The sequence below is a fragment of the Pholcus phalangioides genome, unplaced genomic scaffold (assembly GCF_987345545.1).
Source record: "Pholcus phalangioides strain wild (caught in Gottingen) unplaced genomic scaffold, Ppha-v1.0 ptg000008l_1, whole genome shotgun sequence".
Classification (NCBI taxonomy): domain Eukaryota; kingdom Metazoa; phylum Arthropoda; class Arachnida; order Araneae; family Pholcidae; genus Pholcus; species Pholcus phalangioides.
The window spans coordinates 54,791,683-54,817,410 of NW_028301601.1; the positions used below are offsets into that span (position 1 = coordinate 54,791,683).

The 25,728-nt window shown below is 35.3% G+C and overlaps 1 protein-coding gene across 1 annotated transcript; it reads right to left on the reverse strand.

The window, feature by feature from the left end:
• Positions 1-1,484: 1,484 nt before the first annotated feature.
• On the reverse strand, positions 1,485-25,723 carry LOC149084542 (uncharacterized). Its single transcript, XM_089234956.1, has 10 exons — positions 25,637-25,723; positions 23,424-23,538; positions 22,536-23,283; positions 22,268-22,443; positions 19,408-19,551; positions 18,840-18,999; positions 18,128-18,258; positions 12,686-12,822; positions 11,929-12,018; positions 1,485-9,902 (listed from the first exon to the last, which is right to left on the reverse strand). The coding sequence occupies exons 2-10, from the start codon at positions 23,523-23,525 to the stop codon at positions 9,710-9,712; spliced, it is 1,881 nt and encodes a 626-aa protein (XP_089091082.1). The 5' UTR covers positions 23,526-23,538; positions 25,637-25,723; the 3' UTR covers positions 1,485-9,709.
• Between the last annotated feature and the right edge of the window lie 5 nt (positions 25,724-25,728).

The following is a 25,728-nucleotide window of genomic DNA, read 5'->3' on the forward strand; positions in this document are numbered from 1 at the left end:
ACAGTGGTGGGCCATGATGTGGTAAGGAAGGATTGAGGTGTGCATGTTCGGTGGTCTGAAGCGGTTCTTTGTAAGACTATTCTGGAGAGCCGCGGACAGAGAGGGTGACTGAGGCAAGGGAGCCGTCGGTGACAAAAGTTTAAGAAAACTGTGGCCTAGACTCTAGTGTAGGACATAGATTTTCAGGTGGAGTTCCGCGGAATCAAACGTTACGAAATCCAGAAAGCTTTCAGAGAAAAAAAACTTCCCCGTTACTGATAGTCGTATTGGTTGGAGTTTTTTACATCAAATTTTCAAACCTGAAGCTGGTTCCAACGCAGTATGCCGCAAAAGACGTTATAAATGTTAATTTCCATTTTATCCGGAAGTGGTAGAAAAAAAAAGATGTTTTATTTTTGTTTTTGAAAACTTTGTATCTGCTGGCAGTGAGGATTCTTGAATTACATGAACTTTACGGAACACCCAGAACCATCTTAACGCATCAGGCACAAAGACCTCAGTTGCATATACCCATGATAACGAGATCTGACACGAATTCAAGGTAGAAAAAGTAAGTAAATCAGTAGCTGAATGAAGAAGAACGCCAGGACTCAGCCACTGGACTTATACCGTTGCCGAGATCTCTTCCAGCCCAGCTTCGTCTGGAATAGCGTGTGTGTGTACCTAACAGTCTGAGTGCGTATCTAGTGTGGTGTCTGATTTCTCACTGCTGCCATCTAAATTTCAGGTGGTGAGTGAAGTGTAATGATTGAATATTTGTACAGTTGCAAGCATGTTGCTCTCTGTGGTGAGACTTTTTAACGGAGAGATCGGCTTGCATTCGTGCCTCGAAGCTGGAAACCACAGAAAACCAACTTCAACCGACCACCACTGTGGCACCGGCGGGATTCGAACCTGGATCTCCGCGCCGTGAGTCCGTCACTACGACCACTCGACCAATGAAACTTTCTAGATTATCGTTCAGCAGTTGAAGCTACTAAATAAATATGAACGGAAGAAATATTGTATAAACATTTAACATTATCATCAAAACACTTGAAGTCTATACCTTTCAATGTGAGGGTTTTTCTGCAGTTGAGTGACATTGATTTTTCAAATACAATATATAATTACCGAATTTTGTTTTCCCTCTTCTTCTTTTAAACATAATAGTTCCAGTTGCTGCCAATATTTTCCCGCTATGACGCAGAGAGAAAATCAGATAATACCATGATTGAGTAACTTTCTCAACTCAGGCATAATGAGATACAACTCCAAAAAATTCATGAGGCTCTATAATATATATGACATGTTTACACAAATGCTGCAAATCCCATCGCTACATTATTGATCAGCTGTTTTTTTTAACCCAAACGACTAATCTAATCTTTGTAGATTATAATGTTATGAAAGTGAAAACCCTCTATTGTTGGAGAATCTAAATTCCTTACCCATTGGATAAAACATGAATAGGAAAACTTTGAACAAATAGATACAAATACATATGATCTCCGAATAAATTTTATTGATTCCAACGCACATAAACATTGTAAAAATAAAGAAGCCCAGTGAAAAAAAATTGCACCAAAAAAAGTCAACCAGATTTCCCTTTTATCACAGAATCATAATAAAATCAGTGCTTAGCTGCAACAACTAATGTCTGGTTTGTCTATATACATAAAGCACATAATTTCAAAACTAAAACACATTACAAACAAAACAACAAAACCATCTACTATATTTTATGATATCTCAAACTGAAAAAATACATTTACCTAACTAGCTGAAGAATTCATCTTATTTATTTATTTATACAATATTGTTGGCCCTGGGGCCTGTACAAATGGATGCGATTGAAAATGACAAAGATATTGTTTGATATTGGACAAAAAACTAGTGATAATGGGAGATTCGACAATAGAGCTTGGGAGTTTGTTCCATTCACCAATGATATGAGGAAAGAAGCTGTATTTAAAGCAGTCAGTGAAAGCAAAAATAGGTTTTAATTTAAGGGAATGGTCGAGTCTTCTAGAGATGTAGGATGGTTTGGCTAAGATACCAGAAGTATCTATGTTGAATTGACCATGGAAAATTTTATATAACAATGTAATCAAGAAATGAGGAGGAGATGAAGTTTCTTTTTAAGTTCGGACACGGAAACGAAAGATGACCAGCACTCGGGAGCAAATCAGGTGGATTTATTTTGGATTGATTCGAGTTTGTCTAGATTATTGGAGCTGTAGGGGTCCCAGATTTCCCAGTGCCGTAGGAAAGAACGGGGAATATATAAGTTTGGTAACAGAGTAGTCTGATATCTCGAAGAAGACACTTCTGGTCAATATGTTTGTTCAACGCAGGTCGACTGAGATTATGACACCGAGGTATTTGATTTGAGAAACTTGCGACAACATTAAATTATTGATGGAGTATGAATATTCAAGAGGAAGTAATTGACGGGTCATTTTTGTGTGAACCATTTTTGAGATATTAATTGGCATTTGCTATAAAGAACACCAGTCCACGATGGAAGCCAGGTTATGTTGGGGAAGTTCTTGATCAGATTGATGGTGAATGATACGGTAAATTACACAGCCATCGGCAAATAATCTAGTGGTGCAGTTGAGGAATTCTGGAAGGTCATTTATGTAAATTAAGAAAAGTAACGGGGAGAGGACCGATCCTTGAGGGGTCCCAGACTTTACGGGGGCAGATGGGGAGTTATGATCATTAAAATGGACAAACTGTTTATGATGTTTTAGGAGAGCCTCCACATAATTAAGTAATTGTATGTTAAAGTAATTTTTGAATCCAAAAGATTTCTCCCTAACATGGGTCTATTGAGAAAACCGAGCAGAACGCTAAATTGAATTTGGCAGCCATCTCTGAAGGAGAAGATGTATATTTATTTGAACTTCTGAGGGAAGTGGGACCCACAGATTTAGGTCTAAGGTAACTCCAGAATTTTGTTGGATTAGTTTTTAAGTAATGGGGTAGAGAACGAGAGAGGTATCTGGTCTTTTGGGCGAAAATGAAGTTTCTGAGGTCTCGAATGGAGGCTGAAATTACAGATTTGTTAATACGGCTGATTTTCCTCTTTAGATGAATAATGTCTCTGATGATCCACGGATTAACAAAATACTTAGAAGAAACTTTTTTAAATTGGAACTGTAGCTACGCATTTGTCTATAATACATTTAAAAGAGGTCTACAGGGTGTGGATGCTGTTAGATGATATGGATAGGAAATCATTGAAGTGAGAGCGAAAAATATTTTGCATAAGTGGATAATTTGCCTTGTTGAAATTACGTTTAGGGAGAGTTTGTAGAATGGGATAGAGTGGAGGAGGGAAAAGTTAATGACTGGGATTTTATGGTTGGAGCAACCCTAAAAAATGGAAGTAAAAAGGATTGAAATTTGATAGAAATGGTAGCAAAATTGGTAGCAATCTTACAATAATACAGTAATTGGAAGGGAAAAGAATAAAGAATAGAGACATGGGAAAAACTATGCATTTTTAACAATTGCTACAAGGGGAAGAGTACCCAAAAATAACTGGAATCGAATTACAGTAAGCGGCACATCCATAACATGTTGTTTTTTCACTAGGTGGGCATAAAACCACTTCTCTTGAGCCAATGTGCCAAGTGGTGCTGCTTGAAAAGGTTGTGTTTGGCATCTGTGATTTTTTTCATGGAAGCAGTTCAGCCTGATCTTCATTTTTGGTCATGGCAGACTTTCGTGAACAGTGCTGGGCCTTGAAGTTTTGCTTCCTGCTTGGGAAAAAATAGCAGAAACTGTTGGAATGTTAGAAACAGCTGACAGGGATGTTGCAATGGGTAAAAGTCAAGTGTATGGATGGTTTCCCTGTATCAAAGAAGGTGAAATGTCAATCAAGCTAGATGTTAAGAAGATTGCACAACCGTGTGTGCAGAAAAGACCCAGCTTGTGAGAGATGGGCGACTGGTTTCACACTGGTTCCTTCAAAGTAAGCCAATTGTTAGCAAGAAATAGTATGACTCTACCTAATTAGTACGACCTCCCCTGATTTAACTCATTATGACGTTTCTTTATAACTACAGATGAAGAGGGACCTGAAGTTGAAGCATTTTGTCAACATGGATGAGGTGAAAACAACAGAAGGGAGAAGCTAACTAGCATTACAGCAGACAGATTTAAAACAATGTTTTGAACAATAGAAGAAAAGACTCAACAAGTGTATTAGCTGTAATGTAGAGTACTGTCAAGAGAATTGAAGAATTAAAAGAAAAAAATCGAATAAACAAATTGTTAAAAAGAAATTCCACTTACTTTTGGGTACCTGCCCCCCCTCGTATATGTATAGCATGCACTACTTTGATTTGAATAACTGCTGGTGTCACAAAATGGGTGAAGTTTCTATTTAATGGAGTTCTACACAATGAATTTCTCCACTTATAAAACTTTTACTAGAAGTCAACTTAACATTTTCATTAATCTGTTAACGCATACACCTTGATGAGCCTTGAATTTCATTATGATATTGGGATACCTCGTATATTATTGAGTCCCCCAGTGGTGTCTTTAATTAAGGACAGTCAAATATGACACCCCCTAGCTTCAAGGCTAAAAGATCATACAATGCTGAATCCTGACTGTCCTCAAATGAAGACGTTGGGCATTTACAGATTAATTTACACTACATTGAGGAAATACTTTTTATAAAATGAACCAACTTTTCACTATATGGTAACTTTTACACAAGTGAAAGTCTGTTATAACGAGTACATCTTAATCAGTATCTCGAGTATACTGAGTGATTGTCAAATAGCTACCATTGAAGACACCAAAACCATTCGGATATAGCGGGTTAAAAATTATGAAGTTTTCGCTACAATGTCAAAAAGTCTGTTTTTTTTGAAGAATTGAACTAAAAGCATGGATAGCCATCATTTATCATCGTGCATGCCCCATTTAACCCTTTATAAACACCGTTACTAAAAATAGAATAAGAATAAAATGATAATAACTGAAAATAAAAATGATGATAATAATAAATAATTATTATATAAATTATTTGCTAGGTTATTTTAGTTCCAATTGAAGACAAATGAAAAAAATACTATTTTCCAAACAGTTAGTACATAACAAATTATCTAACCTGGTACTTTAAAGTAACGTCAGTAGATAGAGGGCTAAACATCACTTGAAATACATCTAACAACAGAGACTCTTTTTACCCACCCCCTTCTTTTTATATTTTTAAGCTTTCCCACTACACATACATTATAGGATATGTGACTGAGACCACAGTCATTGCCACGGCTTGTTCGATCAGACCTGCAGTTTACAGTCTTTTGACTGAAACTGCAACTCTCAATGACTGAACAAATCATTCTAAAAAAAACTTTCTGATCAGCAGAAAAATTGTAGAAAGCCACCGAATTGAGCATTGATTTGTTATTCAATTTGGTCAGTCTACTGAATTGCTTAAAGAATACTATGCAAAAAAATTCTTGAAGAATCAACTGCTGCAAGATCAAACTTTCTGTACCTGGCATTCATTTATAACAAGTCTGAAACAACAATATTTCCTCGGGATTGTGAGCTCTCATAAAGACAGGCTTTTACTGTACTTAACAGAACATTTATAGATTTAAGTAATGAACTAAAAAATTAGATCAAACATTGCAATAACAAGACTTAAACTGATGATATGACACAATAAAAGAATGGACTGATGAATTTTTCTTAACAAAGTTTCTTTTCAATTAGGGGCAAGACAAGCTATATTCGAATGAATGAAAAATTGGAATGAGTAATCACAAAAAAAAACCCATACAAATTCAATACAAAAATGTTGTTCAGAATTCATGTACAATGCATACTTATCTGGATATCAATATGACACGATTGTCAAAATACGCATGGCCATGAGATTAAGGCACATAAGCAACAAAACTTTTGCAAGAAAATGTTGTCGAGTCAAGGTTGTTTCTACAAAAATGTTCTTGGAAGATATTTCACATCAAATATGATATTCGTTATGAAAATATCATATGGAAATCAGGGCTGGACAAATCTAAAAAAATTTACATGCCCAATCGAGCATGTAACTTAAAAAACTACATGCCCGAAAAACATTGTTTAGTTTCCCTTCTGAGCAAATTTTTTCCATGCATGTGCTGCTGTTTATAGATGAAAATGCGCAGATATTATAGAAAATTAAGAGCATTGCATTACATTAAAAAATTTTAAATTATTCGTTTTTTTGAATGAATCTCAAAATTTTCTACACATTATTACCCACATGAGCAGATTTTGGATAATCCCCCCCCCCTCTCCCTAAGTTTTGATTAATCAGGGATGGCCACCTAGTCTAAGGCTGGTACTTTACTATTGGCAAATTACCTTGACGATTGCAACTAATGAGCATATCGGTTTACACTCGAGTGAATACAACCAATTCATCTATTGATGGAAGTACTTGCTGAAGAATTTAAATAATGAGATGTGTGTGTGTATATGCACAAATTTTTCTCATTTGTTTGAACTCTACAAATTCCCCACAAAACCTACAAAGTTTTCCCCATATTTTTTGGGTTTCTTACATTTAAGCATCAGGCATGTGGTCGGTCGCTGTAGTGGTTGAGAGGTCATAGTGATGAACTCGCATCGTGGGGACTGGGGTTCAAACCCAACCGTTGGCACACAGCTGTGGTGGACTGAAGTTGGTTTTCTGCAACTTCCAACTTTGAGGCACGAATGCAAGCCGATCTTCCTATTAAAAAGTCTCGCCATAGAGAGCAACAGGCCTACTAAAAAAATTCTACAATTATTCAATCATCACACTTCAGTCATAGTTTAAAAAATTGATGGGGCACTACACATAACAAGCATCACACACACAGACACAGACTTTGCATTAGATTCACAACACATATATGCCCAGCTTCTTCAGGCCCAGGTCTTCTTTGATCACCTGCTAAAATGTCTTCATTGACAGAGGGGCAGACCATGATCTGGTTAGAAGGAGGAGGCATGTGGTTGAAAAAGATACATACTAGAGTGGAATTTTCATGTGCTTCGGGCATGTCGAGCAATAGATTTGTCCAGCCCTGATGGAAATCAGATCCATACTGATTACTCAGATCGCATGTCCATATTGATATTGATACGTAATAAAAATACTTCTTTGTTTATTTTCTTATTATTATAGGAATATTATTTCTTAACGACAAAATGCAAATCAGCCAAAAAAAAGCAATGAAAAGCATTGTGCACTAACATGCATACAGCATGTTTGCAAAACAAACACCATTGGTACTCGAGTATTTTTTTCATATATATCAACATGCCAGAACAGCATGAGAAAATGTTGATTGAAAAACAGTGATGATTAAAAAATGTAAAATATAGAGCTAGTTTCAAACATCAAATATCGATAGATTACACAAATGCAATAATTTACTTTTGTGCATAACAATTGAAAATGGCAACACACAGCTTTGAATATCAAATACATAGCATATATTACAGTTTATTGTAAAACATAAATAAGTTACGAAATTTCAATAAAATCTCCCAGATAATTAAATGAAAAACAAGTTGCTGGAAATTCAAATAGGTTTTTTTTCCTTCCCCCCCCCCCTATCATAACAATCTATATATATATATATAGAAGAATAAACTTCATCCTTAGTGCAACTTTAACAAGATATATTATATTATTACTTGATTGATAAACATACCAGACATTTATATACAACAGGGATTCATTATAAAAATTATTGCTCAGACAACAAATCTATTATCAAACAAAGAACAACGATCTATAAAATACTTGCATTGTTTCCAGAAACAATAAAAATTCATCTTCTCCCAAATGTTCACTGCAGAATTTATTCATTGTCCTCCCTCGTTGGATATTTTAAAACATAATTTTCTTTCCCATCAAAAAACACTTCCAGAGGAATGTTTAACCTATATATATATGTTCTTTCTTCATTCTTTATTTCAAAACTCTTCACATTTACTGTCATTAAAGCAGCACTGTTTTAATTTGCCACTCGGCGAATGACACATTAAGCACCAGAGATCATATGGAGCTGTGATCAGTTTCGGTTTAATTTTAAAAGTCTTCTTAAGAAAAATAAATACACTGGGAGGAAAAATTGTGACAATTCACTTACATTCGACAAAAACATGAGATTTTTCTGTGTGTACACCATAAAAATACAAACACTTTGAAGAAAATTATCTGACAGTCTTTAAAACATAAGTTTCATCCAAAAACATTAGTACATATTACTTTAGCACCAAGTACATTTTTTGAGCAAATATAGTGGAAAAAAAATTTAATATTAAAAAAAAAGATTTGTTCATTATTTTGCAAACTCTTTGGCACATAACAAATACATAATCTTTTTTGGGTCTTAAAAGTTATAATCAAACTGCACATGTGTCTTATGAAGGTTCAATAATTCTTTCCAGTATATCAAAAAAACCTATTATACAAAGATATCCATAGAATTTTGCACAAAAACCAGCTCACTCACTTGTACAAACTCTACCAACATCCCATAGATGAGATGTATCTTATCTTCATTGCTCCCAAATGCATCATCAGCCTGATATCCTTGAACACTCAAGGTGGACATCTATTTTACTTTTCTGAACAAGTTTTATTCAACTAAACAGATTTTATCTAACAGAGCAAGAATATGAGCAGATTTTCTGCATGACAAGGCTGGCTGGTTTTTGGTGCCCTAACCTTTTGATCATGAGCATAGGAAATCAAATATTGGCTATTGGGCCACATGTTAAAGGGATTTTATTCAAATCCAGCAGACAAAGATCATATGATCATTTTTGCCTCATGACGGTCATTTTCTGCACACAAGGGCTAATTAGATAGAGACCTAAAATTTATTGCTGATTCCGAACAGCAGCTTCTGAAATTTTGGCTCTTTTTATACTCGCCAAGGAGTTGATACGCTAACCCCTCATCGTGGGACTCCCTGTGGTAGCAACCCTTTTCTGTGGTTAATGTTCTCACCATATCTGTTGTACCTCCTTGTCAGGAAAGTTTTTGACAAGGATGAATCAGGTATCAAACTTGATACATCTAAACATCCTTTGGTACTTTGGACGAGTATGTTATTGACCTGAGATACTGTGCCCAACAGAAAAAGAACATGAGTGAGGTCTTTGATCAAGAAGGCCAGCTAGTTCTCCATATACCCAACCATATTATACATTATAAGTGGTGAAAATTAATCATGGCTCTTGAATTACATGTTATTTTTCTGACTTAGGGACATTTAGGGATTTTTTTGATTTGTTATATAAATCTAAGAAGCTTGAGAAATTTCTCCTGGCTACACTAATAGACCATTTTAAGCCATGAAAATAAACCGATTTGGAATCAGCATGGCTCAAATGAGTTCAAATAAGGTGATTGATATGGTTTCAAATTTATCAACAAATAGTGGAAGACATGAAAAAAAAAAACCACATGGAAATTATACAGGATTCAATACCATACATTTTGTACAGTTTTCTTCATGTATTTAATTCATAGGATAAAATTATTAAAAATCTCCCAATATGAATTTCTGAAAATAGTGGTCATAATTAGATGTATTGCATGATATATAACAAGACGAATGGGAATTCCAGTAAATTTCACTATCAACTGAATTAGTTGACTTCTATGGTGAACACATACATGGTGAGTTGAATGGGTTTACAATCATGGTAAAGCCATCATGTCAAGTAGAGCATTGATCTTTGCATTCAGAAGTTCTTTATTTACTTTCAGCAAACCATCTATCCATTTTTTAGGTAGTTTTGAGTACCCAAACTTGCATCCAAGAACCGAGCCAACGATACAACCATTTATGCTTGCATAGCCTCCATGCATCAAAAGAGAACTAAGGGTTGATCTGTGGAGTTTAAGGAAAAAAAGAATGCTGATGAAATAAAAAAAAAACACTGAAAAAAAATCATGTCTACATAAATTTGGTTTTAAAGAGCCCTGATTTTTTTTCATAATTGGATACAAAATTTTAAAGAATCAACTTTCGTTCTGGCAGCATCTTTTACAACAGCGATATAGAATTTATAATCAAAAACATGATTGAACATTTTGTATATTTCCAAACACAAAAAAAGGCGTTACCTTTTTTGCATGAAATATGCTGATACAGTTCACCATTATGAAGGGGAAAAATGAGCTAAATGACCCATTTAATGAAGTTTTTTTTAAATGCATATTTTTCAACGAATTACTGTATTTTCCTGCATATAATCTGCAGATTTCAAGTTTGAAAAAAAAAATTGAAATTCTTAGTTGGATTATAAACCACTGTTACTTAACCATACATGCACCTTATAAACATTCCTTTGGGGAATTTCTAAAAAACTGTTACATGCCAGTTGTGTGTGAAAATGTGTGACCCTAATGTATTTACATTGTCAGAGTTATGCATGTTTCATGTTCTAGTAACGATGCAATCTGGCTTGCTTATTTTGAAGTGAAAATGGCAGATATGTTTGAATCTTCATGTTTTGTAAATAGTATTATATACCACTGCATATTAGGCTGTGGCTTGTTTTTTTTCTGCTCTGGGGTAACGTGGGCATCATGCTGGACTTTCATCTGAGGATCCAGATTTGAACCCTGTTGATGGCACATTGGTGGTTGGCTGAAGTTGGTTTTCTGCGATTTTCAAACTTTGAGGCATGAATGCGAGCCAGTCTCCTGTTTGAAAAAGTCTCTCTGCAAAGAGTAGGCAGACCTACAACACGAGACTCTTACATAGCATGAAAAATTCAATCATTTGCTACATTCACTTCAAAATATGGAAGACAGATGGTGCCACCGACAAGAACAAAAAACAATCACAACTCTGACAACATAAATACATCAGGGCCACGCATATACATACACACAACATGTTCTGGCATATACAATTTGTTACAGATTCTACAAAGGAATGTGAACGAGGTGCATATATGGTTAAGTAGTAGTAGTAGCCTTTATTTCCTGTGTTGTTGGGATAGAAATAAATATTTTTGAAAATTAATGTTTCAAAGATTTATAGATATACAGTAAAACCTCTTTTAACGGCCGCCTCCCAACAACGGTAATCTCAGAACAATGGCCACATTTTGTTGGAACCGAACACGTACCACAGACTTAACATTACAAGAAATCTCTGAACAACGATTTCCAAATAACGGCCCCTTTGGACATGGAATAGGATGCCCCATAAGATCCTATACTAAACCCATAACTTCTACTGCCTCTTGGATGATTCCATTCTCTCAGGGGACGATATTCCCTACTTTTCTGAAACACTGGTCTAGTTGAAGGTCCAATGTGAACAAAGAACTATTTGGGGTTACTGGTACACCGTCTTCGTCCATATCAGTTTTTCTTGCTTGTGTGTTTTACCTGAGCACTGCAAATCTGAATTTTAGAATGTCATAATAGTGCTGTAGATTGATTAATCAATTATTATAACATTATCAAAATATAATCATATATTTTAATATAATCAATTATATAGCTATCGTAATGAGTTACAGAATGGATTGTCATGGATTTCACATGCTATGTACGTGCATCGCAAATTTTAGTTGTTTTCCCTCCCACAAATAAAGCTACCTCTACCAATAATGCCCACCTCCCAATAGCGGCCACATTTTCGTGGTCCAGTTAGTCGCTGTTGTTGGGAGATTACATATATGTGAGTAGAAAAATCAAAACCTTCCCTTACAAAAATCTGACCTTACAATATTCCTCTTCTATTTCTGAAGATTTCATTTTTGATAAATGTAACATGCATACACGGCATGCGTACAATGATATTTTGTTTCAAGGTAGTGAAATTCCCATCTATGGAACATTTACAAAGGAAATCACATAAAAATACTTGGCAACAAATAAAGTATTATTGAAAGTACCTGAAATCTAGTTTTTGTCTGAGAGCACAAAATGCAGCTGCAAATGGCTTGAATGTATGACAAAGCTTACCAGCTTCAGATAAGGAAATACTGAGGGAAATAACCAGGAACACATGTAAACACACAAGTGAAAAATGCACAACTAATAACACAATAGTAATGTACTAAGCATATGAGCAAGTAAATGGGGGATATTCCAAGACTATCCTAACTACATCCCTTTAATAAATAGCACAAAAGTAATGGACGTTCAACATGGACTTTATTTCTTGGCTTATGACTTCAACTTATGCCATTTCTTGTGACTGACCCAGATCCGCCATTTTTTGCTGCTGGTGTCTATTAGACCAGGATCTATTCATAGCCAGGTTGACAGAAAGATTAATGCCCAAACTGGGATATGGACTAAGGCCTATTAAACTAAAGGCAAGTCAGCTAACCACTCAGCCACCTAAGCTGAGCTAAAAACTCATAGGTATAACTTTTGTTATACCTACGTGTAATTATAGAGGTTTCTAATGCGTAAAAACAGATAAAAGGATGTGATGGGGGGGGGGGGGGGAGTATGAGCTGAATTTCAGATATTTGAAAGAAAGAAGAGCCATCTAACAATCTACCATATGATCTTGCTGACCTGGGTACTCATCAGCTTTGTTAATTGGTTGAAAAAGATAACAACCCCATTTCAAATCTTCAAATAAATGTAGCTATAAATGAAAAATTGCAACTAAGGATTTTGAATGTTTAAATACGTCACCTCTGGAAATCCCTGAATTCACTAGCTGCCTTGAATTCTTCAAGAGAAGTAGGGTCTTTAATATACTGGGCACCGTAGCCTTCAGCTTCTTTCAGAACTGACTCAACAGATGCAGAGTCATCAAATGAAAATGCACCCTGACAAAATGATAAGAATCAAACATAATAATAACATAAACATAAAAACTAAATTTGATGATACACATAAAAGCTTGATATTTGATACACATGGATTGTGTTGGTCTATCAATTTGAATGGATAACTTTTTTGCAACATTATACTATATGAAAATACTTTTCTGTACTGATTTTTTTCATAAAATTTCAAATTTCAAGACCTTGTGCAATATCAAACTACGTTGTATACACAATACATATATTGACAGGAAGGATTAATGCGCATAATGCTATATACACATATACAGCCTTTAACTGTAACATTGAAATTTATACTTAAATACTTTCACAGTGTGAAAGGCATAAAGTGAACTTCTTTTAAAGGATATCACTTTGACTGAACATCACATGCGCCTAGTAAGCATTCTATTCAGGAATTGCTAACAAATTGGTGAATGCATGTGACTGTTTCTAACATATTTATGACTGACTTGAGGAGTACATGTTAATACTTTTTTAAAGCAATGCCATCTACCTTTATATTAATAGCAAAAATGACAGATGCGTGAATTTTTGTGTTTCATAACTATAACATTACTGGCTTACCTGCTCTCTGTGGAGAAACCTTTTTAAATGACAAGCAAGTTTTTATTCCTGCCTTGAGGTTGAAAAAAAAAACAAAAACTGCAGGAAATCTACTTCAGCCAACTAGTCAAAGCCAGAGGAAACTCTGGTGGAACATCACAGTGGTTCTTACTTCAGCCAACCACAATGTGTTGGCCGTAGCTATGTTTGTAGCTACACCATCACATCAACTATGTTTGAAAACGTTTTGTTGCATGTTTAGTCATGTCAAAATTATCATTATGTTTCCACTCGGTAACAAATATATACAATGTTCAAACCTAAGTAGATTTTATGATTGCATGTATATCTTTGAAGGATGTCTAGAGCCAGGATTACACTGTAAAAGTTTGATGAAAGATCTTTTACAAAACTTGAAAAAAAAACCAAGGAGCGTATTGGTTACATTTGCCAGAATGTAACAGATATGCTCATTGGTTACATATTTCAAGTTTTATAAAAGAAATTTCTAAAACTTTTAGAGTGTAATCCTGGCCTAAACAAAAGTTTAAAGTTTGAGATTCAAATGAAGAAAAAAAAAAAATCAATGGGAAGAAATCTAAATCCTTGAAGCTGAGAAGAACGGCATCACTCAGAATATCCTATGAATGATTTGAAAATAATAATAATTTACAACACTGTATGTGCAAAACCTTTTTCAAACATTAATCAAAGTGCAAAAGACAAAGTTTATGATTTTCCAGAAATCAAAATGACTTTCCTGAAATGTTTCCAAGCTGGGGGGGGGGGGGGGGGCTTAAGCAAAGGTGCAAGGGGTGTGGTACACTTGGGGCGGGGGCAGCATAGAGCTGTCACTCTTTTGAGTCATACCTTGACAACGAAGATGTTGAGAAAATTTGAGGGGAACAGACAGGACCTGGGGGTGTGAGGCCAGAAACAAAAAATGGACTCTATTCCAAGGGTCAAGTGTGAATTTTGGTGCTCTACACTTTGCCAGTAATTCTTAGAAGCAGTCAAATAAAGGCAAAAAAGGCATTCAAGTTCTCACTTGTTTAGGGCCCGGAGCACCAGAACACTCTTCTCACTTCCTCAATTTCTGCCCTGGGAAACTAGTAGGTATTTTGGCATTAACAAGGTTCAACTGTATGTTGGAGATTAAGATCAATTAGAGAATTCAATTTCGAAAAGGGGAAGGAAAAAAGGTGGCTTATGTATGAGAGTTGTAATGGGGGAAAAAGTTATCTGAACCAAAAAACAGGACAGTTTCTTCAAAAGCATTATGGTATGGTGAAGTGCATTTTGTTCTGTAATGAATGGTGTGCTGCTTTTGAATGGATGAAAAATCGGGTTTATCCCAAAGTCCTGTTGGATAAAGCCCTTTCAGTCTCCCACTATGGTTGTCTTTGGAGGGCAGCATATGAGGCTTTGCAACCGGGTGGTGGGTGGACTTGAGCTGCCGCTTGTTCCAAGCATAAAAGATTTAACACCGCAACATTCCAAGTGGAACAATGAATTTTATCTTGTTAATCTATCAGGGTTCATACAAAATTTTCAAAATGAAAAGTAAGGAGTTTTTAAGGACTTTTTAAGGAGTTTCAAGTGGTTTTTAAGGAGTCATGGCAAACTTCATAACTTACAAGTTTTACGGCAAAAAAGGGGCGGGGCACATATGCAAATTTATTTTTAATTTGCAAACAAACTTTCCCTCTTCTCAAAAATATAGATGTAGAAGTGGTTCAAAAATGACAAGTTTTGATTTGTTACCCAGCATCATAAGAATTCATAAAATAATCAATCTACATACATGCTTTCTGTCGTCACCAAAGTGTTCTAAAACCTTCAAGTATTAGTCAAAGATATAACTCATAACAGCATCCCATAAATTATAAAAATTCTAAAAGTGATATTCATTCCCCCTCCAATTATTCAAAATAAAAACCACAGCCGACAAAGATTTTACTTACAAAATTATTTATATTTGCAGCAACTCTAGGCACACACACACACTTCCAGCACAACTTCCTAGATAGTAAATTGCCCATAGATGGTAATAGACCTGAGTTGTGCTTGGTTTGAAAGAAAGAAAGCCCCCCCCCCCCCTGGAAATCACTCTCAAACAATCTGGGAATGTGCCGCGGGCCGCTCAATTGAAGTAAGAATTTGCCACGAGCCACTTGAGGCAGGCTACATTTAGGCCATGTGTTGAGCACATGTATGCTTTAAAATAAGGGGCTGTTCAAGTATTACGACAGCAAATTTTCAGCAATTTTTGACTCTCCCCTCTTGTCAGAAAAAGTCAGCAAAACTCTCACCCTCCCCCTGTCAGCACTCTGCCCCCTTCCTCCTAACGCTTATTGGTGGAATCTGAATTGGGGGCTTCCCCCCCAGATGATCAAAAATTTATTTTTTTAATCCACAAAATATTTTTGTATTTGAAGGCTAAGAACCCAAAATTGCTCAAAAAATTCATTGTGACCCTACCTCTCTAAGCCCTTGACCCGTGGTAAACATTCGGCCTGTGTGGACCAAATGTGGCCTGTCCCTAAATCTATTTTTGTAACAATGAACCAAGTGACACATTTACAGATCACTTAAGTGACTCGTGGCACAATTCCAGATCATTTAAGCGATCTGTGGCACATTAAGTGATCCCTTGAGTGACATGTGACAAAGTTTTAGAGCATTGGTCCTGCCACCAGTGCGGTTCTACATCACTCAAGTTATCCGCGGCACATTCCCAGATTACTTAAGTGATCTGCGGCATAATCACGGATCACTTATATGACGCGCGGCACAGCTCCAGAGCATTTGGATCCGCTAAGTATTTGAAGATCACTAGAGTGGCTCTGTAGGGGACTCAATAGGGAGAATGTCAGTTCAGGTGCCCACAAACTAGCGAAAAGTTTTACTCGTTTTTCGCGCACCGAGTAAGACACCATTAAGAATATTTCATATTTTTTATAAAGGGTAGTTGATGACGTAAGAATCATCCACCCCCCCCCCCTCCACGTCATCAAGTCAGCAAATCGAAAATCCCCCATCCATGCTGACGTAATACTTGAATGACCCCTAACATAAAGATACCCGAAAGTTATTTTCTGAAAGTTAAAAAAAGTGGGTTCAGCTATAGCGGCTGATCGGCTCGTCCCCCCCCCCCTCCTGCAAAACCAGACGTGGCTCGGGCTGTCACTTTTAAAAGCCGGGTTTTACTAGCAGGTTTTCTATGCCGCGCGCAACGTGAATCACCCAGCGCGACACGCCGTCTATTCATCAATATGAAAAGCAGTACGATTTTTTTCCTACAGAGCGCAATACGGCTCACGACAGCGCTTTACGTCGGGCGTGATTGGCAGACTGCTTCTGGAGGAGTTAAGCGTCATGTGGCGCGCGTTTCAGCGATCTACCCTTCATTTTCGTTTTGTGTCTCTTCCCTTTAAACCGGAGCATGCAGCCGATAGAGTATATGACGCCAGGGTCATATACTATATAGCCGTCCTGAGCCGATGCGCCACGCTTGGAAAACGCAAATGCGTAACGTCATTATGTAACTCATTTCTTTTCAGCAGCGAGTTGTAATGTGAATAAAACACGTCAAAAAAAACTGCGGAAAGCAATGACATTTCGCGGTTTCTCGGAATTTTCGTAGTGAGATATTGGCTGTAAGCAAATGGGAAGGAGGGATAAAATAGGAATAGTAGGACAGAATTGCAGTAAAAAAAAAGACGATTGCGGCGAAAGTAGGAAAATAGTAGGAAAAATAGGAAAGCTGCGAGGTCTGCACTCAGTATACTGCGTAATATAGGAGGTTCGAGACATCGTTTCGCCGCATTTAGTAAAAACTTTCTCACCACTGGGCATGGGGGAATTTTCGGCTACTGGTTCAGCGGAGTGATGTCGTTCTACGGACCATCGATTTCCAACGCTGACCAATTTGCGACATATTCAGGAAAACACGTCAAAACTAGCGATTCGGTAAAAAATCATATTTTCAGAAGCAAAAGCGTATAATCGTATTAATTTACTAAATACGACAAAATCGTAACGGTTGGTAGGTATGCACAACCATTGGATGTTCCAATCCCATCCCCTGCTTTCACATTTCCTATTACAAAGGGAGAGAGCGTTTTTTTTTCTCTTTTCTTCCTCTTTATATTCGGGGGAAGCTTCCTCTTATTTTTCTAGGCAATGCTTGCTATTCATCACCATAGGGAATGCCTACTGTAAGAAAGATCATCCCTTCAGAGAAGAAAAAGACTTTTTCAGGCGTGGCTGCAAAAAGTAAGGAGTTATAAGGGCCCTTCCAGAAGGAAATGAAAAGTTAGGAGTATTTAAGGAGTTTGTAAGGATGTGCGAACCCTGTCTATATCTCGTATTAGTAAAAATTTTTAACTATAAAATATTCATCAAAAACTTTGTATTTCAATCAATGTTTTTTTTTTTCCTTTCACCAGCTAATGCACATTCGACTGTACTTGTCATTGTATAATGTAAATGCTGCCTGGAAGTAGAGGGGTTAGTATGTCAACCTTCAGCTATACAGTCTAGTTAGAAATCCCAACTGGAACTATGATTGTCTTCATTCAACCATTTGGAATCAACTTTAAACTATCCGAATAAATAAATAACAGTAGCATGTCTAAAACATAAGTTTTTTTAGCATTTCCAACTTTGTCAAAAATAAGAAAAACCAAAGAAAACCCACTGAATATATGCAAAATTATTTTATAATGACTTAAATTACCTGCAGCATAAGGGCAACAACTACAGTTAGACTAACACATGTTGCAAGGCATCTCTCATCTTGATGAGTTGATCGACATATTCGAATTGAATTTGATATAACTTCTTGAAGATCATGAAAATGAGGAACACCTGCAATTCATAGAACATTTTCCTCCTATATTATCAATTGTATATTTTCAAATTGTTACACAAACTATTCGGACATATACCAAAATTAACCTAGCATAGATTTTTAAAAGAACCTCTTAATATCCTTATTTGAATATAAATTAGATTTTGTCTAGCAATCTCAGTTTGTTATGTATAAGAATATGGCCCACTTAAAATTGAAAAAGCTTTTGCATAACAAATGCAACTTGTAAGATAACTTGAAATGTGTATTTTTCATACCCATGAATCAATCAACTTTTTGTTTTATGTTTTTCCTTTGTAATCATTATTTCAAACATTTTATATATATATAAAAATTTAAGAGAAATTAGATCTTTTAAGTGGTAATATTCAAATCAATGCTTACAAGAGGAAAAACACATAAGAAAGTTGATTGATGCATGAATATGGAAAATAGGCATTCCAAGTTATCTTACATGTTGCGTTTTTATGTAAAAGCTTTTTTAATTTTAAGTGCTGTTGATACAATTGCCTGTTGGAGGAAAATGAACGCAAAAAAATCCCACAAAATTTCACTGGTCATAAAAAAATGTTTCTACCCAAAATGAGAGCCCTGGGCAGAGCACAACTGTCCACAAACATAGGCATAGATGACTCTCTGTTGGAAGTACCATTAGACATTCTCTCAGACCGGCTCCTCTGGAGAACATCTTCAGCTACCTGATGAGGATTTGTCAAGAAGTTATCTTCTTGAAGAACCTATTAAAAAAAAAGTATATAACAATACAAATCATACAATGAATGATTTACTCAATTACATTTATGAAAAAATTGCATATCAACCAAAGCCTTCAATGAAAAAATTGCTATTTTTTTCCTAAAAATTCTAGTTTGACAATGGAGGGAAATTACTCTAGACACTTAAAATCGGTATGTACTTTATGCTCTTCCTTCTGATTCAAGGTTGATTAGAGAAAGAAAAGCAATTTTATTTTTAAATTATTTGAAAAAAAAAAACTTTTTTTAAGCTATGGAATTAAAATTAAGGGGAAATTATTTTTTTGTAAACAAAGCTGTTTATTAAAAACCTTATAATACAAATTATACCTCTAACTTGAGATAAATTAAATATTTAATGATTTTTAAACACATAAAAAAAACAAGCACCAGGTTTATGATATTAGAATAGATGTAGTTTTCTCTTGGACCAAGTTCGGGAAAACCATTTCTCTTCCAAGTAATAAGACGTTTAGCAAACTCTAATTCATCAATCACACCAGCCCAGTGCAGCAAGGAGTCCATCACAATGATCTAGTAGAAAATTAATAATTTCCCATTACTATAAAAGGTGGAGAAACTAAATTATGTTACTTCACAAACGAACTTACAGCAAGAACAATTGAAAAAAAAATTATAACAAAAAATACAGTAAACTTATAAGACCAGTGTTTCCAAGAGCAATTATTGGAAAAGGCATTAGAAGGGGGATATAATAGTACAGCAGGATCTTGATTATTGAAAACATGTCAAGCGATGTAGGTGTCATTCATGATAATTTGTTTCCTTAGTGATCAGCAAATGTTTGCAATTCATAGAACATTTTTTCTGCCCTATATTATCAATTGTATATTTTCAAATTGTTACATAAACTATTTGGAAGTATATCAAAATACCCTAGCGCATAAACTTTTAAAAGAACCTCTTTGTATCCTTGAAGTCAAAAATTCTCCTATCAATGCTTTCAAGAGCGAGATTTTTCATAAAATATTGACTGATTAGAGAACAACCAAGCAGCACCAACATTGTAACTCATCAAAAATATAATGTTAACAGTGATTTCCAATTTGTGCTCTGGGAAGACCTCAAAGCTCAGTGTCCACTTTCCAGCTGCTATGCCATCCAGGAAAATGAAATGAAGCAGTAAATTTAATGAATAAATAAAAAAAGAAGTCTTAAGGGGCTCTATCTCTGACATTGATTCTAAAAAGGGCTTAGCGAGTCAAAAAGGTTGGGAATCACTGCTATGAAACTTTGTGATACAGCTGAGAACTGAATAATCTAACAAGTGTCTTATCAAAATTCCATCGCGAACTTCTAATGAATAATGATACTTGTTAGAAAAAAACCTGATACATGTATAAAGCAAAGGATGAACATTTTGTCCACACTTGTTATATATTGTATTGCACAGTAGAAGTCTGTTATAACGACAACTCACAATCACGGGAAAAATTGTCATTACAACAGACTTCTCATTATAAGCAGATGTTTTTTGTAACATTAGCTCTTTGACGATCACCTGCAAGTCACTCGTTATATCGAGATTGCCATTATAAGGACTCGTTATGACAGTCTTTTAATGTATATTGATTGCAATAAGTGTAGATGATATTGGATCTTAAAGATAATGCTCCTGGTCCATAATTTGAACTTCCCTGTTTCATGGCCACTAATGAAATGAGTAAGACAACAAATCCAATAACTTGATGCCTTTTGTTCAATCAAATTTTTCTAGACACATACAGGTGACACGCATGAGACCACATTTCAAGTGAGCAGTGGCAATCAGAGCAAAACCAGCACCTCACAAGCTGGAAAAGTACGGTGGAACTTGGTTAATTCGAACTTTTATGAACTCCTCCTTGAGTTTTCTATTTAATTTAATGTCAAAATTTCTTGTTTGATTTGAGTTTTATTCAAATGTTTTGGATAATTTGAAGTTGGAAAGGAAAAAAAATAATGGTTTTGTATAAGCAAATTTAATTTGGAAAAATTCTACAAGTCAGACTTCTCTCGACAAGGTTGTTATACAAATCTTTAAAAACAAATATTGTAAATAGTTTGGAAATTCTGACATAATTTCGTCATACTGTGAATGTTGTTTCTTCAATTTTGACTTCTGGTTCGAACTGTCACGCTAATATTCTGTCTGCTGAGGAACATGGAAAAAAATGTGGAGCCAGTCATGAAGATAAACCCGGATTTTATGATAGACATTTGATAAAAAAAATTAGTACTTCTTTTCAATACTAAATTCAGATAACTTTCTCATACAGCATGTCAGAATTTAATTTGCTTTCACATTGGATTTATTATTTAGTAACTCTGCTAAAAAAAATTACCATTGTTGATCAGAAACTTCAAAACTCTATAATCGAATTTCATAAAAATTCTATTCAATTATTCATTCTATTCATGCCGAATGAATCCAACAAAAGTGCTTGATTGATGATTCAGCTATTTCAAATAACAGATTGTCAGTATAGAAAAATACCAAAATGTTAATTTATAAATTTCAAGTGGTTTTTTTGATAATTTAATGCTTATTTTAACATTGTTCAGCTGGAGTGCATTGAGAAAATGTTTACCACTTAAAACAAATTACATTGTTCAACCTATAAATCAAGGTGCACCATTCAAAATCTGAAACTTTTTATCATCATCAAGAGCAAGGAATGTATTGGAAAGAACGCACACAAAAAAAAATAATGATAATAATAAATAAATAAAATTACAGAGATTAATTATTAAAAATTGGGAAACAGTTTTGTAACTGATGCTTACACTTTAATAACTGATAATTATTATCCTATGGGAATATTGATGTTTGAGATGCAATTTGTAGTCATTTAACAGATTTAGGATAAATTATCTATTAATCTATTAATAATTAATTATCAATTAATCTATCCTAACAGATTTAGGATAGATTAATTGAATAATGTGAAGTTTTTTCCAGTGACTTTGGACATTGAATTAACCAAGTTCAACTGAATACGTTACGATCATCAGCTAGTCACATGTTGAAAAGTCTAGGACTTATAACCAGAAACAAATCTTCTGATTCTTCATCTAGTGCAATACGATTTAAATACCTCCAGATATAAACCAATTAAGCCACATGGCTATTATTTTTCCTATTTTTCAAGTTTTTAAAGAAACAGAAGCAGCCTCTTCCTGGCCTGAACAAAAATCCAATTAAGAATAATTTAAACTACTAAAAAACTTAAGAAAACAAATCAATCACCATTTGATCAACATTAGAGGTCCAATCACCTCGCCTCCAATGTGCCCTGTGCTCATCCTGAATGATATTCTTATATTGGAAGTCATCTTTCTCATAATAGAACTGACACTGATCTGGAGTCAGAAATTCAGTTGAGATGCCGAGAGCATCTCCAATAGCTGCACCATAAATTAGACCTGTAATTAAACACGAATGGTAATGCAGTTATTAAAATTTGATGATGTAACAGGAACGTTGTAAAATTCTAACATGAAAAATAAATATTCACCTATGATACTGTCCTTCAATTCTCCAGGATTGAGCTTTGTGCCATTTACAGGTGGCAAAAGAGGAGTCCTAATACGGCTCGCAGTGTTCAATGTCTCTGTCTGCATCTGAACATATTGTGCTCTTGCCGAATGTGGATTTGGCACAGAGGATTTCACCAAGTGACCTCTTCGCCTTGGAAACGCATTTTCATGCACAACACTGGGAATCATATGTTTGCTTAAAGCCAATTCTCTCAAGAACTTCAAGGTTTGAATTGAACCTGCGTTACATATGGCCTGTGGCGGTTCAGATTCACACTCATTGGAAGAGGCAAGAAGGACATCTAATGTGGTACGAGTCCCAAAAGTCACGGGTAGGCACTTCAATGAATTATGACTAACATTGAGTTTCCTTAACTTGGGCATCTCACCCATCTTTTCTGGTAGCATGATTATGCAGTTGTGAGACAAGTCCAGTTTCTCCAGCATCTGAAGACTACATATCGTTGTTGGCAAGTTGCTGATTTTGTTGTGAGACGCAAGAAATTCTTTTAAATGAATCAATAAGTTCACGCTCTCTGGAATAGAGCTCAAGAGATTATAACTGACATCCAGATGAGTCAGATGAGGTAACCCACATGGCAGTTTTTCAGGCAGCTCTACTAGGCAATTAAATGCAAAACTTATTTTCTCACACATATGCATTGTATCTACGATCACTGTAGGAACTTCATCAAGGCAATTTGGAGCATATTCTCCGCTCACATGCTGTAAGAAATACAATCGTTTGAATATGTGGGCAAAAAATGCATAATATGAAAACTCATTTTATATGACTTATTTATATATATATATAAAGCTATATTATCAATAAACTTCAATTGAAGGAATGTTGCAGAGATATTCACTTTACAATAGGAACGATAGTCGCGGACGCTGCTGAAGCTGAGTTCATTTCCATCTGGGTCTTCAGAACAACAGACCATGTCATGCATCTCTACATTCCCCATTTTGAGCAGCTTCCTGAAAAGCGAAATTGCTAACATAAAAATTTAATAACTAATTACACAAGATATGTACATATAATAGTTTTATGGCAGTCAATGTAATAGTTATTCGCATGTACTAACAGGACCTAAACAACAATTTATATGACATTCCCGTAACAATGATGTGATAACCACAAGTGTCCTTCATTCCGCTATTCTAGTGGGGGTGCTAGGTGGGAGGACAAGAATGGTTTCATAATAAAGTTATTTTATATATTCATTTTTTTTAAAAATATAAATATAACCAGCCAGAGTGAGTCAACCAAAACAAGACCGAAGCTGATCCTTAGCAAAGGCTCTCTCCAGAATATCCCCTATTTAAACTAATCCCACATTGCTCACCAAAATAGGGTTAGAGCAATTTTGAGCAAGACGACTTGACCTGGCTGTTATATACATGTAGATAAATGTATATGTGTGTATTTCTCTTTTCTTTACTTAAGTTCTTCATGCATTTCATGTCCACAACACAAGTGCTTACTCATTGTGTATGTATTACAGTGTTGTATTTATGTTGCTCACCGAGTAAGGTGCTAAGCGAGATGGCACAAGTAAGGTGCTAAGTGATCCCTAATTGTATATATTCCCCCACACAATATTTCTATTTCGTAAATTTTCATCAAATCCACCAGAGCGAGTGAACTCAACCCAATAAAACTGATGCTGGCTTCTAGTCCACAAGTTATCAAATCCATTTGCTCACCAATAAGGTGTTAAGCAAGATGACTCGCTCCGATGGATATTTTATATATCACAATAAGATTCTAATTTTTTCTGTATCCTGTGTATATATGGCAAGTGTAAGATAACAGATGAGATGGCATGTGGGCCCCACTCCAATTGCTTTTAAAATATACCTCCATCCTAAAATGTGTACATTCATCCGTCTTAATGAAACCCTGACACTTTTCTCCAACTTGCATCTCGTCTATAATCACCATAAAATTTGATAATTGTGACAGTACCCAATTGCCCCGGGAAAATATGTTGTGAAAATTTTGTATGTTCTTTTTTTTCCTTTTTCGACACAAAATAGTGTTCCAAACTGCCACGAAGCTGAGCTGGAAGAAATCTCAGCAACAGGATAAGTCCAGTGGCAAAGTTCTGGAGTTCATTCATTCATACTATCAATCACATGATCAAAAACTTGGTACATTTGAGATTTACACTGTTTAGATGGCTATCATCTCTAATTTCACAAAAAAAGGGAAATTTATTCTTCATAAATATTAGTTATTAATGTATTTGAGAATTTAAAGCATTTACACTTCCTTTGGTCACAAATTATTATTTCGCCGTGATTGAATAAATGTTTGAAGTTATTCAATCACGTAGTTTATATTCTGATTAGTTATGTTGGAATTGTGTGAATTACAGTAGAACTTCTGTTTTGTAAATGTTGATGGGACAAATAAATACGTCCATAAAAGAGGGGTGACAGTCAATCAGGGGTCCGAAATGCATACTTTTATTATATAGGGGGAAATTATATTATTTGGCTGTAAAAGAGGAGTAACTGCATCTGAGGGGATGTCTATTAAAAAGAGTTTTACTGTATTATTCATTTGCAATATACCGTTTACTTTAAAACAGTAGCAGCTCGACATAAAGGGGGAAGGGAATGTGCCACCTAGGGCCCTACAAATGTTGGGGCATTCAGAAACAAGTTAAGATTATCATATTTCACCATTTTAGGGCTTGATAAAATAAAAGTTGCTCGGAACCAAAGGAATCCTAGGGCCGCTACTGTTTTAAAGTCACCGGCATATTGCAAATCAATAATACAGTATAACTCCTTTTAACGGACACCTCTCAGATGTGGTCACTCCTCTTTAAGGCTAAATAATATAATTTTCCCCCCCATGCATTTCGGACCCCTGATTGACGGTCACCCCTCTTTTATGGACGCATTTATTTGTCCCATCGGTGTCCGCAAAACAGAGGTTTTACTGTAATTCACACAATTTCAACAAAACTAATAAGAATATAAACCACGTGATTGAATAAACTCAAACATTAATCATAACTAAAAGATTTTTTGAAATGATAAAAAAATATATAATTGATATTACTATCATATAAAAGATTCAGGATGCTGATTCAGCATGAAGTAAGCATTAAATATAGAAAGTTGTTTAGCAACAAGAGCGTGGCATAACAACGT

What these genes read in the sequence shown, in the direction of transcription:
- LOC149084542 (XM_089234956.1), bottom strand. Translation starts at nt 23,525, where the DNA reads ATGGGGAATGTAGAGATGCATGACATGGTCTGTTGTTCTGAAGACCCA. An exon ending in ATTCTAATATCATAAACCTG is followed by an intron (nt 19,000 to 19,407) that starts GTGCTTGTTTTT and finishes TTTTTTTAATAG; the next exon opens with GTTCTTCAAGAAGATAACTT. An exon ending in TTGTTGCCCTTATGCTGCAG is followed by an intron (nt 12,823 to 18,127) that starts GTAATTTAAGTC and finishes TCATTTTGTCAG; the next exon opens with GGTGCATTTTCATTTGATGA.